This window comes from Onychostoma macrolepis, chromosome 20 (assembly GCF_012432095.1).
Source record: "Onychostoma macrolepis isolate SWU-2019 chromosome 20, ASM1243209v1, whole genome shotgun sequence".
NCBI lineage: Eukaryota > Metazoa > Chordata > Actinopteri > Cypriniformes > Cyprinidae > Onychostoma > Onychostoma macrolepis.
In genome coordinates, this window is record NC_081174.1 from 1,942,616 (window position 1) to 1,959,892 (window position 17,277).

At 36.0% G+C, this 17,277-nt stretch overlaps 2 protein-coding genes across 3 annotated transcripts; both read left to right on the top strand.

Moving 5' to 3' along the window:
- Positions 1-303: 303 nt before the first annotated feature.
- On the top strand, positions 304-9,394 carry mmachc (metabolism of cobalamin associated C). 2 transcript variants are annotated; one of them, XM_058754844.1, is made up of 4 exons: positions 304-322; positions 4,567-4,764; positions 5,102-5,254; positions 7,326-9,394. In XM_058754844.1, the coding sequence occupies exons 2-4, from the start codon at positions 4,657-4,659 to the stop codon at positions 7,683-7,685; spliced, it is 621 nt and encodes a 206-aa protein (XP_058610827.1). In that variant the 5' UTR covers positions 304-322; positions 4,567-4,656; the 3' UTR covers positions 7,686-9,394. The 2 variants fall into 2 exon arrangements, with proteins under 2 accessions (XP_058610827.1, XP_058610828.1); XM_058754845.1 differs by lacking the exon at positions 304-322 and adding an exon at positions 4,128-4,244 and having other exon boundaries at positions 7,326-9,393.
- A 3,966-nt stretch (positions 9,395-13,360) lies between these two features.
- On the top strand, positions 13,361-17,270 carry LOC131526722 (protein leg1a-like). Its single transcript, XM_058755156.1, has 6 exons — positions 13,361-13,700; positions 14,741-14,833; positions 14,918-15,102; positions 15,645-15,766; positions 15,923-16,161; positions 16,940-17,270. Exons 1-6 carry the CDS (start codon positions 13,406-13,408, stop codon positions 17,089-17,091), a joined length of 1,086 nt encoding a protein of 361 aa, XP_058611139.1. The 5' UTR covers positions 13,361-13,405; the 3' UTR covers positions 17,092-17,270.
- Positions 17,271-17,277: the final 7 nt, after the last annotated feature.

Sequence of the window (17,277 nt, forward strand, 5' to 3'; positions counted from 1 at the left end):
TACAACAGCAATATCCCAACAATAAGGCAAAAGGGCAAACACAACCTGTAGTCCGCAGGGTTCAAACTTGCATGGGGAGACCCCAATGGATTTCAAGTTCATCGCCTTAACCTCTCGGCCACGACTACGCCTGGCTATAGCCCTCCAGCTCTCTTGGCTGCAGGAGGGCAGCACAGGACGCCACCGAGTGTCAGACACAAAATCCAGCTGAAGGATGAGGTGGCAAAAAGGAGCCCGGCGTCCCCGTGGCTCGACGGCAAAAGGCTGCCATGACCTGGATTTGAATCGGGGTTGCTGCTGCAACAACGCAGAGCAGTGTTGGGTAAGTAACTTTCAAAAAGTAATTAATTACAGTTACTAATTACATCATCAATATTGTATTTAAATTACTTTACTAATTACTCTGTCTGAAAAGTAACTTAATTATTCAAATCGCTAATTAGGCTACATCTTAAAATCCCTATAAACCATAATAGAAATTAAACTGTATTCTTTCAATTTGAGTCAACCATAGAATAGTTTAGCCTTTTAGCTTTAACACAACTGTAATACTTAAACATTTTTATAAAAAAATATTAACCTTCTTCGGTTAACAAATATAAATTACTGAATAACAAAAAAGCTTAAAAGTTAAACAATACATTTCAGTTTGGCAAGATGTTCAGGAAAAGCCCAACTAGTAAAATCCATACAGGTTTATGTGAAAATAACACTTTAACTAATGTAGGTAAGAATAAATTAGAGAAATGATCTCCTCTGCTGAATAAAGCCATGTCAGATCGCGCTGTTCTTATGAGGTAAATTCCTCATAGCAGGTCTTCTTTCAAAAATGATGAAAATTAGATGAATCTTGATTTTTTTTTTTTTTTTTTTTATCTAGGTGTGGGCGTTTGCGTTGGATGAGTGACCTTGTATACACACACAGACACACAATGCGTATTTTTCAATTAAAGTAAGCCAATCACATAACGTGTGGTTATGAATCTCAGTGTTCGAATTGAGGGGGGGCTGGGGGGGTCCCGGACCTCCCATAAGCATTAAGGGACCCCCCATAACACCCAAAAATATATACTTGGGGGGTCCCCTGGTTTTTGAATATAACTATAGTACTTGAAACATTGAACTAGTGAAAATGAAAGAATGAAAGAAATGAAAAGATTCGATGGCTGTATTAAATTTAGACCTGCTCATGTTACATCGTATTTTTATTTTTAAGTGTTTGTACAGCATTACTCATCATAACCAATCACACACGTTTCTGTTGAGCTTAGGAATGCAGTGGCCAATCACAGGCGGTCAGATTAGTCATCGCTGAATTTTGCTCAGACTGAAACTTGCGAATTCCCTCATCATAAGCAATAAAAGTGCAGACGATAAAATTAAGAGATTCATTTATCATACAGATTATAAGAGGAGCTATGAGTGCTTAAACACTAGCTAGACTGACTGAGTGCATTCTTTCACTGCATGGTTCAGTCTAATAAAATGCAGAATGCTCCCAAAATTCAAGATGGGGCAGAAAATATGTATATTTATATAATTTCATATAGTTAATCAATATCACACGAAGAGTGCCATTTCCCCCCCCCCGCAAAAATCACAAATGTGATATTGATTTTATACAACAGTTCAATAAACAATAAGTTAATAGACTTACGTTTTAGACACCATATTGCCTATTTTTGCTCTATTTCGCCAACAAAAGATGGTTCCAAACACAGCCTCAGCAGTGTTTTGCGTCTCTGAGCAAAATGACAGTGTTTAGTTCCTGAATGAATCAACCGTTTAAATGATTCGGTTCAATCGCAATGACTCACTTAATAACAGTGACTTATTGCCACCTATTGGCGGTTTTAATTTCAGTATATATTTTTTTAATAATTTCCAAATATCAGTATTCAATGTTTTAGGATTAAAATATCAAAACATTTATGCATTTGTAACTGCAGGTTAAATGCATTCATGTCTTGCATTAAACAATGTGTAAATACATCTGAATGCCACTTCAGATGCAGCTTCTGTGTTTCCTCTGCTTCGCAAAGATGAATTTTGTTGATAATGATTTTAATAATAACGATATTCTAGAAAAAAAGACTTTATAAAGGTAAAAATGCCCATAAAGGGTAAAAATCACTTTAAACTTGTTTTTAAAATATAAATTTCTATCACTGCTGTGAAATGACCACGCAGAATATGAAGAATATCAAAAACTTTAGGAGTCAGCTGCCCACTGCAGGTTAGGGGGACCCCCCCCCCCAAGAGCTTTGACATATAAAAAAAATATAAAAATTTAAACTGCGGGTTTCGTCTGGTCAGAGGAGAACTGGCCCCCCGACTGAGTCTGGTTTCTCCCAAGGTTTTTTTCTCCATTCTGTCTCAGAGGGAGTTTTGTTTCTTGCCGCTGTCGCCTCTGGCTTGCTCAGTTGGGGACACTTAATTTCTAGCGATTATCGCCGATTTGATTGCACAGATACTATTTAAACTAAACCGAGCTAGACAATGACATCTCTGAATTCAATAATGAAATGCCTTTAACTGAAAATTGAGTGTTTAATCTTATCATTATACATTACTGACACTCTATCCTCCAATTTGATACTGTTAAGTGCTTTGACACAATCTGTATTGTTAAAAGCGCTATATAAATAAAGGTGACTTGACTTGACTTGACTTGACACAATTCAAACACTGGTTATGATGTATGTTATGCGCCGGCTCAGCTGCCTCGAACTTCCGCTGTAAATACTGTATGCGGCGAAAACAAAACCATCGAGCGAAATACGGAGTGAATATTCTCCACAACAGAGCGAACAGCATCCCGTGTCTCCATGTGCTTACATTAAAACAATTTTCCTAATTTTGTATTATATAAACGGAATTATTCACAGATTGAATTATTCACAGCCCTAAAAATACAATGCATTAAAATGCAATGCAACAGTTAATGCAATGATTTTTATTTTTTATTTTAGTTTGTGCAGTTCAACATGTTTTTCGTTCAAAGACATTTGTTATTATTTTACATTTCCTTGTTTTCCTCACACTAAATCAGGTCTTCGCTGTAAAGCACCGGTTTTGGCTTAACAGTAGAGCTGGGAATCGATTCCAAAAAGAATCGATTCCGAGGCGTTGGGAATCGAGAGTCGATTCCAAAGGTTGGAATCGATCCCATCAAGAGGAATCGACTCCTCATTCAGAGCTTTTTTCAGTTTAACAAAGCTTATCTATGGGTGCCTCTCAAATGGAAGGCTGCATCCTACGAAGGCTGCACACATTTAAATTCACGAAAATAAACAGAAAGAAAACGAGTCGGTACTGAGATCATCTGAATTTGAGATGCAGCTTTCCGTTTGAGAAGCACCATTCGCCTCCCTCATAAAAGCCGTACGAGAGTTGTGAGATAAAAGATTATTTTTTAAAAGATCTATTTCATTTTTATATTCGTATTACCCTTCGCCTCATGCTCGCTAAAAGTGATTAGAAGTCAAGGTTCTTTCGGATAGTTTTAATGAACCAGTTAAAAAAATAAATAATAATAATAATAATTTGAGCGCTAGATCATGACCTGATTGAGGATCTTATTTCCATCTAAAATACTATTTTTTATTTCTATCAGCCAATGATAATTCTAAAAGAAAACGTCACGAGCATGGATCAGTGGCCGAGCGCATCTGATTGACAGATAAATCACGAGCTCTATCAGTGTTATTGTTAATGTTCTGGTTATTTCGTTTCAATGTACAGTTTGTTAATTTTGTCCAAAGCATACAGTCAAAGTAAACTTCATCATTCAGCTGAACTGTGCACATTTATTTTAGACACTTCGTGTCTTTTTCAATTCATGCGATATGCATGTCCCTGCTGAGCAGTGAGCTATGACTAATTTCACGGGCAAAGCAGACAAAATTACTATTTAAAAAGCAATCATAGCTATAGAAATGTATCGTCATTTTTTTTAAATAAAGCTTCATATTATGAGAAGGATTTCTACGAATCGAAAGAATAAAAAGAATCGAAAACAACAGAGGAATCGATTCTCGGAATCGAATCCCATCGATTCCAGAACCAGGAATCGGAATCGGACTCGATTCCAAAAGAATTACAGCCCTACTTAACAGAGAGCGACGCTTCACCCTCCGCTCCAGCGCGCGGCGGAAATGCGCCATAAAACCCCGGAAAGATTAGAAGAAGCAGCAATATGGCGATCTCCAGTGAATGCGTGGAGGATCTGTTAGGAACTTTCCGTGAGTCGTTAAAAGCACAAGGGTTTGAAATTTATCCTTTAAGGTAATATGTACGACTCCACTAACATAATAAAAACAAGCATTCTCAATAATGAAAGCATTCGACGTCTTTATATTGCAATGGTGCATATATTTATCATGTTAGATCTGTCCACGTGAATCTGTAGTTCATCTATTCATAAGCCGTCAAAATCACCTGTGCACTGACAGCTAAGTGGGAAAAACAGCTTAGTCCACATAAACATGTATGCTTGTGTATAGAGCTCTGGATGCAAGCACTAGAAGTGTTAACTGAACTCCCAGTGTTTGTGTTTTGTTGTAGGTTGGCTGGTACAATGCAGTGGTGTCTCATGCTCATCACCTGTCGTACCCAGCAGACACTCTGGCTCTGGTGCTCCTGAGCACACCGTCCATGTTTGAGCGCTCACTCCTCCCCTTCTTACAGAGCCAGCGCTGTGAGGCAGTCAGAGACCCCATAGATCAGTGCACCGCTCACACAGTCTCTTCTTCTGTCTCTCTGGTGTGCTGCAAAGCAGATTTGGCTTGTGGCTAGAAGGGATGCTGCAAAAACCGGAAGCTAACAATAAATTACATTTTCTACCTGTTAGATTGTGATTTATTAACGTCTGCACATAACCCCAACCCTAAACCGCCCCTTAAAATAATGGAAAAACAGTAATTATTTTTGTACAGTGTGAAGAAAAATTACGCTATATTGATGTGCGCATCCCCAGTAGTTTCCCTTCTAGCCTTAACCGCAGTTTTATACTTTCCTGTCATAACATGAGTGCATCACTCCATTATCCAATCATTTTAATCTCTCACTCTCTAATCTCTCTCTCTTTTTTTGTATTCAGTGTTTTCCAAATCAGTCTGTGGATGTCAGTTATGATTATGAGATGCTTCCCAGCAGAAGACCCAAGTTTCTTGCCCAGACTGCGGCCCACATATCAGGAGCAGCATATTACTACCGGAAATCAGATATCCACAATCCACCGTGGGGTGACAAGGTCAGTGCTGATCTTAGACACTTTCGTCCGGGTATCATTATGACTCAGTCAATTGAAATATTTAGCTGTGATTAATCAGACAACAAAATGATTACACAGGCTTATGAAGCAACATATTGCAACTTCTGGTAATGTCTGTTCAGTGCATTGCTTGTCTGTAACAATATTGTCTGTGAATTGTGACTTTTATCAGAAAATATTGTTATATGCAATTAATTAAATGTGACATAATGTGAAAAGAAAATTGATTACAACACAGTTTGTGTGAATAGACTCGTAACATAATATACTGCATGTGCATATGTTAAAGAGTGCAACATAAACACAGGTCCTGCATTTTTAAACTGCGTCGAAATGGACTGAGAGCAGGGTTTGTGCAGGTTTTGAAAAGGTCTCAATTTCCCACAAATTAAGGCCTTAAAGTGGTCTTAAATCAGAGCAGATCTTACATTCGTAGTCGATGCATACACAATAAAAAATGGTTTCCAATACAAATTTCTAAACATTTTTTAAATCGAGATATCGTTATTTTGCATATCAAGTAAATGTATGAAGATTTTTCTGAACCCATTGGAAGATACTTGTTGTTGTTTTAATCGTAATCTTACTTCATTCTCACTTTTTTTTTTTTTTCTTGCCGCTGTCGCCTCTGGCTTGCTCAGTTGGGGACACTTCTAGCAATTATCGCTGATTTGATTGCACAGATACTATTTAAACTAAACTGAGCTAGACAATGACATCTCTGAATTCAATAATGAAATGCCTTTAACTGAAAATTTAGTGTTTAATCTTAACAGTATCAAATTTGAAGATAGAGTGTCAGTAATGTATAATAAGTGCTTTGACACAATCTGTATTGTTAGAAGCGCTATATAAATAAAGGTGACTTGACTTGACTTCATTTCTCAGAAACCAACACTTATGGGCAATATAGCAAAAAATATATTTTTTTATTTTTTATTTTTTTCAGAATATTTGACTGATTCTTGGTTTCAGGTAATGTGTCTAATTCTAACATTAGTTTGTTTTTTGTTTTTTTCTATTCGAAATTGCAATTCCTTGATTTGTAAAACCAAAATAGTGGCAAAACATTAAATTCGAATTAATCAAAAAAATTGCTAATCTGATGTCATTTGATAATCATGCAATATTAAAATCACTACAGTATTAAACTGATGTGTCAGCGATGAATGGCGGGGGGGTTGATAGAAATTAATGCTTAATCAGCAATTATGCATTAAATTGATCAAAAGTGAATCATTTATAATTAAAAAAAATATACTATTCCAAATAAATGGTGTTCTTTTGAACTTTCTATTCATCAAAGAATCCTGAAAAAAATGTTTCAATACAATGTAAAGCAGAAAAAAAAGTTTTTTTTTGTTTGTTTTTTTTAATTGATTATAATTAATAATAATAGTAATTGTAGTAATTTAGTAGAAAATCAGCATATTAGAATGATTTCTGAAGGATCATGTGACACTGAAGACTGGAGTAATGAGGCTGAAAATTCAGCTTTGATCACAGAAATAAATTACACTTTACAATATATTCATTTTTTTTTTTTAATTGTAATACTATTTCACAATATTATGTTTTTTTTTGTTTTTTTCCCCCATCAAGTAAATGCAGCTTTGTGAGCAGAAGAGACTTCATTTAAAATCATCAAACATTTAAAATCAATGTTTTCAAGCTTTTGACAAGTACTGTAGCAATTGTTCTATTGTAACAAAAGTACTGTACTTATGTTAACAGTTTATCAGATGGCAAATATGATCTAAAAATGTATGGAGAAGTCTGGACATTTGAGAACATGTTGGAAACTTTTATTTAACCCAGCACAATGTTGCACTGTGTATATATGGTCTATAAATATATAATACAAACCTATTTGTGTTGAACTTGCCAAACCCCAGACATGTTTGCAAGTTCTAGCCTAGTCTTTTCTAATGTAAAGATGTAAAAAAAAAAAAAAAAAAAAGTGTTCTAATGTAAAGATATTGTTTGGTGTCAGTGAGTATGTTGTATTGTATGTCTGTTTCCTAAATCTCTTTCTCCTTTTTCTGCACAGAAGATGTTTGGAGTTTGCATACACCCCAGGCTGGGTGGCTGGTTTGCTATACGAGCCCTGCTGGTCTTTAAGGATGTGCAAGTGGGAGAAGAACTTCAGCAGAAAGATCCTCCGGACTGTGTGTGTTCACAGGAGGACAGGATCGAACTGCTGGAGCGCTTTAATTTCCGCTGGCAAGACTGGAGCTACAGAGACATCATTCCCACAGAGGAGAGTTACTCTCCTCAACAGAGGGAGTATTTCCTGACTCATCCAGGACAGCGGGGGGCGCTGCTCGGACAGTGGGGATATCTGACTGACGCTGACACTGAGAAGCAGAGCTCTACAAACAAACATTTTCCCAAAGATGTAGCCTGTTGACTCATTTTGATTTACATAAAATGTATTAAGAAACTGTGAACATGTTTCACATTCTACTCAGGTTTCGCTGTAACTGATATGTCACTACAGAGAACATGGTGGCACTACTGTATATACATATTTAATTTTAATTTAATAAAAGAAAGGTAATTAGGGGCAAGTACTTTATCATGCACTATATGCAATTTTTGTGCATATTGGTTGGTAAATGTGAAAGAGAAGCATGTTTAAGCTCGGAACAAATCTTCTGCAGTGGAAATACATGGAACGGTTCGAGAACGGACGCAGGTCGGGACCGCTTTTCTCTGTGCTCAGACGCAAACAGGGCTCAAGTTCTTTCCCTTCCTGCGCGTAAATTTGGACTATTCTTTGATCCGTTTTAACAGTAGTTGCTCATTTTCTTCCACGTGTTTCAGGTTCTTGTTGCTATTTGAGATCATTTTAGCTGAGCATCCTATAATTGGAGTGGAAATCAACATACTTTAAAGAACTTGAACTTTTCTATTTTGCAAATACTTTTTTAAAATGTATTTATTTTTTTATTGATCTTAGGAAATATTCTAATATTTTGAGATACCGTACTTTTGACTTTCATGAGCTGTAAGCTCTAATCATCAAAATTAAAACAAAAAACTTTTGAAATGTTTTACTTCACATGTAATGAATCTAGAATATATGAAAGTTTCACTTTTTGAAATGTTACCAAAAAAATGAACTTTTTCACGATATTCTAATTTTTTGAGATGCACCTGTAGATATATTTTCATGCACAAATTACGCACTAGGTGAAAAGGTTTTTTTTTTTTAAAGCATAATAGGACCCCTTTAAGATGGTTGACCCAAAAATAAAACAAATTCTAATGCCATATGACCTTTTTTTTTCAGACCATAAAAAGAGAAATAATAATAAACACGTTCTAGAGCCCCCCACCGTGTCTCCTATACACTCCTATTTTAGGTCATGTAGTCTTTACTAATGAGCTGGTGACTAGAATTAGATGTGATATATACGGTACAAGCATGCAGTGATGGGTGTCTCCATGCAGGACAGCTTTGAGATGCACTGAATTACAGGACACGCATCACATCACTCTTTCCGGGTCCAAGTCCAGCTCTATCAGATACCCAAAACAAATAGTGCTAATGTACGCTCACAGTATGCTGCAATACTACTGAAGAATCGTGATCCTAAGCTTTATCTCCACAGTGAAATCTCAGTTGGCCAGACAGTGATTCACCTATGTATTGCTATGTATTTTAGCTAAAAACATTTTTCAGACCACTCATTTTTATTTTGATACATTTAATGAGCGTAAATTTGCGATTTATTTCAAGATTTTGTGTATATCAGGTTTTGGTGATTTGTGCTCACCTCTGCTATATTGACAATATAGTCAATCTGCAACACCTTTTTTTAGCCATAACTGCGTTCACAATTCTTACATCTAGTGTTGTATGTTTATATTTATGCTTATTTATGTAGCACCATGGTCCTGCGAGACATGACATTTCGTTCCACTGTATGTCCACACATGTAGCGGAATGACAACAAAGCTTGACTTGACTTGACTTGAATTGAACACTGGCCTCTCACTTTAATGCTTAACTAGAGCAAATCTTATAGTTATTAGTGTGGATGCCTTCAGGAGTTGAAATTCAGTATCCAGTGAGCACATGCATCTATAGCTCCACTGTAAAAAAAAAAAAAAAAGACCTTTTCTAAGTTTTAAACAAAACAAAGATTATTGCAGTGTTTTAAAAGAAAATATTCCTTGAGTGTTTCTACTTACATTTTAATTAAATGTTTCTCTGTTTAAATTTTTTTCAGTGTACAGCTGTTAAAAAGCAGTGGAATCAGAACTTTAGAATTGTAAAAACATTTGCGATATGTGCACATTGTGCATATTTTGCGTTTTATGCAATAATAATCTTTAAAAGCTTTAATGCATTACTTGTGCACAGTTATAGGGACCCAAAATATTTATTAGTGTTGTAATATTTATACTTCTAATACATTTGCAAAGCGTTCTTGTAGCTCAAACAGTAAAGTACGATGCTAATGGTCATGCAAGAATTGGTGTATTTTGTGAATGCAATGTAAGTTGCTTTAGATAAAAACATTTATTATGGATAGTGACACACTATCAACAAATAACATATAATACCAACATTTAGCATGGTTGAAAATAAATCACTATGTATAATCTCCAAATGTGATTTCTTTTCAACCATGCTGAATGTTGGTATTATATGTTATTTGTTGGCTACTAGTCAAAGAATGATACTGTGTCACTATCCATAATAAAGGCTAGACTTTAAGGAACCAATCAAATTGCTAACCTAATCATTCAGCTGACTCTTTAGTGTTGACCTGGAATGCACAAACATAATGTCAATGTCATTTTATTTATAAAGCACTATTTAAAACAACATCCATATCTGTTTACCAATGTGCTCTACATAATATACACTACAGTATTAAGTAAAATACAATAAAATAGCATTAAACATAACTTGGCATCAGTTTGGAATTTCATGCAATGACAAGAAAAAGAGGATCAGTTCACTCATAAATATTCTTTTTCATATACATGATCTACAGGAAATGAATTTTGCATGAAAGCATTCCTAAAGATTCTGAATATCTCTGGATTTTGAAAGTCTTTTATGTGTTCATTTCAATACTGAGCTAATGTATTGTCTAAGCTATATGTTATTTATCAACAGACATAACATATTTATTATTGCTTCTGACCCAATTCAGTGCTTATTTAAAAGATCGACCGAAGATTCCAGGGGCCACATTTATAAAATGTTGTCTAGAAATCATCCTAAATTTGATCTTAAGAACATCTCTCAAATATGTGTACGTATGATTCATAGAATTAACGTATGCACAGAAAACACATGTACGCCTCTCTTTCAGATGTGAAATCTATTAGTCACAAATGATCTTGAACTTGCACGCAACTGAATGGTTTCAGCTTTCTGCCTGGTAAACAACTCCTAATTAATGTCATTAACATGTAAAAGATCACCAGTCATCATCCATATTCTTTAATTTAGAACAGTGAGCTGCAGCTTACATTTTCAAAAACCTGCAGTACTCCGACAAGAAAAAGTGTGTACGTCTGCTCAGACCCTGACGTGACGCTAAGCACTTTTCCACGACAAAGACCGTTTTTACAAATATGAGCATTGGCGTGGATTTAAGCGCACACACACTCTAAGATCAAATCTGTGCGTACGCACGCTTTATAAATGAGGCACCAGAAGTTGCAAAATTTATTTTAGAACCTCTCAATACGACATGGCCTTAAAAATGTTTGTTTATCCTCAGTGACAGCTGGAGAAACAGACATGAAACTGTTATATCACGCTTGTACTCTGGCGGGGTGGTGATCAGACTATCCAAATATGCTCTTCGTGTTTACAAACTACTAGCTGACCCTATGTCCATATTGTGCCAAGTTAAGCGTTACACAAGTTACTCAGTGATCTTAAGTAATACATTATACAAGACATTCATTTTGTTTTCTTATAAAGAATATACGACAGTTACATTAATAGTACATTCTCTCGTAAAGAAATGGTGCTGTTATGAACACAACAGCTGTTACTGGAGTAATACTCTCCAAAGGTACATCTTCATATTGTATTTACCCATAAAAGGGTACATAGGGGCTTTTGCCAAGGAACTAGGAAAATGTTCCTATAACTATTGAAGGAAATACCTGCTTTTTGCCATGTTCGCACCACAGGAACTGGGAACAATTTTGGGGGGACTAATTTAGCTCCTCCCTCAGAGTATAGGGACTAACCCAGCACAATAGAAACTAGTGACACATAAAATACCAAATACAAAAAAAAAAAAACACATTTAAACACATTTTTATGTGGGTCATTCTACAGAACTGGTCCAAACTGCTGTCCCACAACAAAAAAAAAAAACACATTTAAAAAGCATTTAAGTCCTTCTATTATCTATTGAAACTCACAATAATATTTAAAATATTAGTAAGCTTAATATATATAAAATCATCATTTATTGGGTACTTTTGATTGGGAGGTGACTGTACCAAACCCTAACCCCTAAATTTCAACTAAAGAAAATGATATTTAAATAATTTTTGTATTTTTTTCCATTGTTGTTTTTAAAAGTATCTTTTTGATTATTTTAAAAAGTGAAGTTCAAATATATATATATATATATATATACAGGTGCATCTCAATAAATTAGAATGTCGTGGAAAAGTTCATTTGTTTCAGTAATTAATTCAGGGGTCAAGATGCACCTGTATATATATATACTGTATATATCTTTGAGCTAGGTTCAAATGTATCTAAAATTGTCACAGCTTTATTTTTTGGGTGTTATTCCATAAAATTGTCACTACTAAAACAGTCACGACTGAAACATGTCATCATTGTTTCAGTAATGACAAAAGGGAACACATAATCCTCATATTTGTGGGAAATAAACAAAATTTTAGTATAGTTATGCATTTTTTTTTTGTTGTTTGTTTGTATTTAATATATTTTAGTAGTGTTTTAGTATGCAAGTTAAAATTATGTTATGTGATGTGGTCGCTACCAAAGCATTACTTTCACTACCAAAAATGTACAGTCACTACCAAAACATGGGATGTTTTGTCAAAAATAAAGTATACTGAATTATCAGCTAAGATATTGTGATAATTTTTGGTTCAATGTACATTCGGACTAATGAATCCATAACATTGAAATCAGTATTATCAACTTTTTGCCTTCTACAAATAAAAATTGTATCCAAAATACAACAAATCTCATAAACTACACTTGAAAAATTGTTAAAAATGGCATTGTTATTGATATACCTCTGAAATTTATTTTTCATTTTTTATCAAATTTAATAAAACAAAAAATATATTTCTAGATGTAAGCAAATTCTTAATAGGTCAATATATTACCCTTCTTATTAAATTATTATTACTGTGTTTCGGTAGTGACAAATTTGGGGAGTGGACAAATATTCCAAAACTTACTGAAAATACAATAAGAGAATTTAAATGCGCAGTTACTAGAAATGTGTACCTCAGATATCATACTGTACAATTTGCATGCATACAAATTTGTTGCAAAAAATACTTTTTTTTTTCAAGACGTTTCCAACTTTGACTTTGGACCAATTCTGTGGAATGGCCCATATATACTTAAAGTTTATATATTACTAACTCCACAGACATTGAAAACCGACAGCTAGACCAACATTGACGTCCAGGCACCATCCATCTTCCAGCTGTTGATGTTGTTGAATGGCACGCTTAAATGATACCGCTGTCAGTCAGCTATTAGTGCCAAGAGGTCCTAATAGTTCCTGTAGCTCAAACAGCACCACTCCAACACCAACTCATGAATTGATAAAATGTTGAATTCAATCACAGTCACTTTGAGTGAAAGTGTCTTCCAAATGCGTGAATGCACATGTTAGTACCCTTTGAGTGACAAATGCTGTACCTGGAATGCTTTCTGAGAGCGTACAGTATTGAGCATAAAAAATGTTTATCAGTGTTTATCAAAATGTATTAATTGGAGAGAATGTCTCTGCTCATATGCATCGATCCCCACCCACACTCCTGTTTGGCCCTTTCTCCGTTTGGGACCAAAGTCCTTTGGTTGGCCATAAGTTAAAGCTCTTCCACTGACCACAGCACTTTGGCAGTCCAACTAGATTCCCAAGCATGGATTTCATCAGAGCGGTGGCTGCTGTAGTCTTGTTGGCCTTGCTTGGCCAGGCAGCAGTAGTGACTGAGAATGGACTTCCTATTCATTGGGACAAAGCCCCAAGTGCGCTTTCCCAGCTGCCCACAGTTGACGGGGTGATCCAGGTAAACCCGTGGGATTACTTACAGAGGATGGCCTTGTACAAGCTGCTGATCAATTCGACTGATCCCTACATGAGCTCCATGGGACCTGGAGACAAAGAGAGTCCACTGTGGAGTCTTCCTCTGCAGCTGGGCTGGAAGCTCAGATCAGGTATGATCTATTACCTCTGCGATGTAACAATAGGAAACAAGCCTCTTATGATAAACAGTTTTGGGGAGTAATTAGTTACATGTAACAGAATTACATAATTTAATTATAAAATAAATGTGATTGTAATCATTTAAAGTTCTGAGAAAAAATGTGTAGACCTAATTGAATTACAATTACTTATGTTAAAAATTACAAAGGGGTTACATCTGAATATTTACACACACACACACACACACACACACACACACAGACACAGAGTTAATTGATTTCTTTTTTTTTTAAGATTAACCGTTTTCCCAAGGCATTGTTCGATGTCAGTGTTTCCTGTCATTGCTATGCAAGCTATGCAAGAATTTGATTTCAAAAACAGTATCATAGCTATCAAACTATTACTTATGATTTTAAATCTGTATTTAACCTCAACAGCATCTCAAAGTAAAAAGTTGTGCCAAAGTCTGATTTTGTGGTGGCTGTCCTTAAAATTTAATTTTTATAATCTTAATTCAAGTGAAGAAGAATTTGAAAGTCTGACAGTAATCAGTGTCGAATACTACTGTAGGTTACCCCTGTCTGGTTTACATGTTTCAAAAAGTAACCAAATGTAATCAGTTACATTACTTTAATAAAGTAATTGAAATCGTTACACTACTTATTCCAACTACCAGCAAATAAAGATAGAAATGTGCAATACAACAAAATAACAATGTTACAAAGTTAAGATAAACAAAGTTATCCTAAGCCTATAGGTTGCAATAAATAATATTAATATCATGTGTGTGTGCTGGGTTTGGGAAAGGAGCCTCACAATGCAGGAAACCTGAAAAATGTCTGTTTAAAAACCATTAAATTGTGTGTGTGTGTGTGTGTGTGTGTGTGTGTGTGTGTGAATAATTAAAATACATTGTATATATACAGAAGCTGCCTTGCATTTACATAGGAATGTAAATATGAATAAATATGTGCTTGTGCTTAGGAAATCTACATGTATTCGAGTAGGGAAATTCAGCTTTGGTTGTTGGCTGTTTCTATTTATATCGCAGGCCGTCTGACTGACCCAAGCCCTGGCAGCAGCAGCACCTGTGGACTGGAAAGCTCAGAACCGATTTGCATCTCTCCTCAGAGCTGGTATGCATGTAAGTGCAGCTCTATATTTGCACCACTAGATGGATGTAAAGTGAAGCATGCTGTCTTTTCTCATTTTGCCACTTTCTCTCTAGGTATGAACTACTACATGTCCGTGCTTCCATTCCTGGCAGCAGTTCAGACAGGTGTAGTTGGGAAGGGTGAGATTCAGCTGCACATCCAGGTTCCAGCAGAAGTGGCTCAAGATTACTGCTCTAGCTTCACAGACTGTTCCACCAAATATCCTGATGCCATGACCAAGTGGGAAACATTTTTCCAGGTGTCATTTTTCAAGTTACCCTCAATAGATGCACATTTAGGTTGAATTCAGGTCAAATGGGACACCTTTTGCCTTTGAGATGACTGGGAAAACATGTCCTAATTAACCCTATATTTGTTCATTCAGCAGATGCTTTTTTTCCCCCAAAGTGACAAGAGTTTACTTAAGGAGACAGCTTCTGTAACAAACACTACAGACTAAATACAATACAGTGTCAAGCAGCAAGAGCAATTATCATGCATGCACATGTGGAATATTTGTACACAGACACCACAAGACTATGTCGACATGTGAACTCCAAAAAATAATGGATATCAGTCACAGCGTCTATAGATAGTGGGCTCCAAAGGTCTCTGACCATATCGCAGATCGATGACAAATCAATATATTTATGACATAAAATGAAGAATACTAGATTCACTGGTCTCTCACTAATGGGATGTCAGCAAATTTGTGCAAAAGGTTTTTCAAACAAGCACATATTATCAATTAAGCAAAGGGACAGTTTGCTCACCATTGCTCTTTTCTGTGTTCCTCTGTAGTCTTTGCAGCAAATCAGTAACTCTGATGACACAGATTTCAGCAAGAAGGACAATATCCTGGGACTGCTGTGGGCAGCAGAAGAGGTGTCTCTACAAACCGCCTCCTCGGCTTGCAGTGAAAGGTACATATATAGACTTAATAAAGCATTCAAACTGCTGCTCAATGACATTTCATTTAACCAAATATGTGTGGATATTCTTCAAGCTTCGGTAAGTTTGGCAGGTGCATTATGTTGTAATCAATCAGGTTTGAAGGCTTCTTGAACTGTGTGCTGTAGGCAGAAGCTGTACTCCTCTCCTGAGGTGCGGTTTGGACAGGGCTGGCTCAGCTCGGCTGCATATGTATCGGCTGCTCATTTCCACGCCAACATCGAGAGGTCCGAGAAGTTCATGGCTCCTCTGCCAAGCCGAGTGCTGCAGGAGTCTGATAGACCACCCAACATTGCCGATCTCAGCGCTGAGGAGAACCACTCACTCTACATCTTCGGCTGGATGAACAGTGTCAATCAACTGCTTGGTAAGTATATCAGAGGAAATGGTGGGAGGGGGAAAAGTGATACATTCTGGGTCCAGACCACTAGTGAAACTGCTTCAGCGACGTAACAAATTGTTTCCATTTTTATTCATCTTCTTTTTATCCGTTAAATAAAATTGAAAAAGTAACTTGATGTCACCCCTCTGCTTTAATGGGATAGTTCACCCAAAACATCTGTCATTGTTCAGTCACCTTTTCATTCTGTGATTTTGTTCATACAATGAAAGTCTATTCAAAATATCAACATGGAATGACATACTGTATGTGTGAGTAAATGATAACAGAATTTTTATTTTCGATTAACTATCCCAATTAATGACAGCAGGACTGGAGCAACATCATGTTCCAAAGAGCATCTCAAGCTTCACAGGAATAATACAATCTGACCGTCTCTACAAAGATGTTGATTTAAATGTTTAAATTCTTAGACTTTTGTACCATGCTACATGCATTTGTGGCTCAGTACGTTGATGGATTAATAAAAAAGTGAACAGTGATCAGAGTAGATCGTGCAATGTACATTTTTGGTGGGAAACAATTTCACATGATTTCATTGTGTTGCACAAAGAGCTTCTTGGTTTGCTTGTAGTAGAGCACAACTATTGCAAATTAAAATAGTTGATTACCAGGCTAATTTAAGGTTTTTTTGTCAAGTGACTATTTGCAATATTAACCAATATGAATGAAAACACACAGTCTCAGTTCAGGTTATTTAGATTTTTTGGAAAAGTATTGTATGTATTTATTTATTTGGAAACAGGTGGTTCCCTCGTGAATCTCTGGCGGAGTGCTATGTGTTCACCTCAGGCTCGGGAGAAAGGTCAAGGCCTTCTTCACGACCTCATTCTTGACCCCAAGTTCCCTGGCTCCAGTCTGATGGCAATCCTGACTGAGATGACCACCAGCTGTTAACAATCTCTAATAAATATAAAAACTGCAGAATAAACATGTTTCTAGTAAATAAAAGCCGTTTACAATCTGCAGACATTTGCTGTGTTCACAACATTGCTGCATCCCAGATGTTTTACAATGACAGCATGTGTAAACATATATAATTTGTATCTTTAACAAAATAAAAACAGACGAAAAAAATCAAAC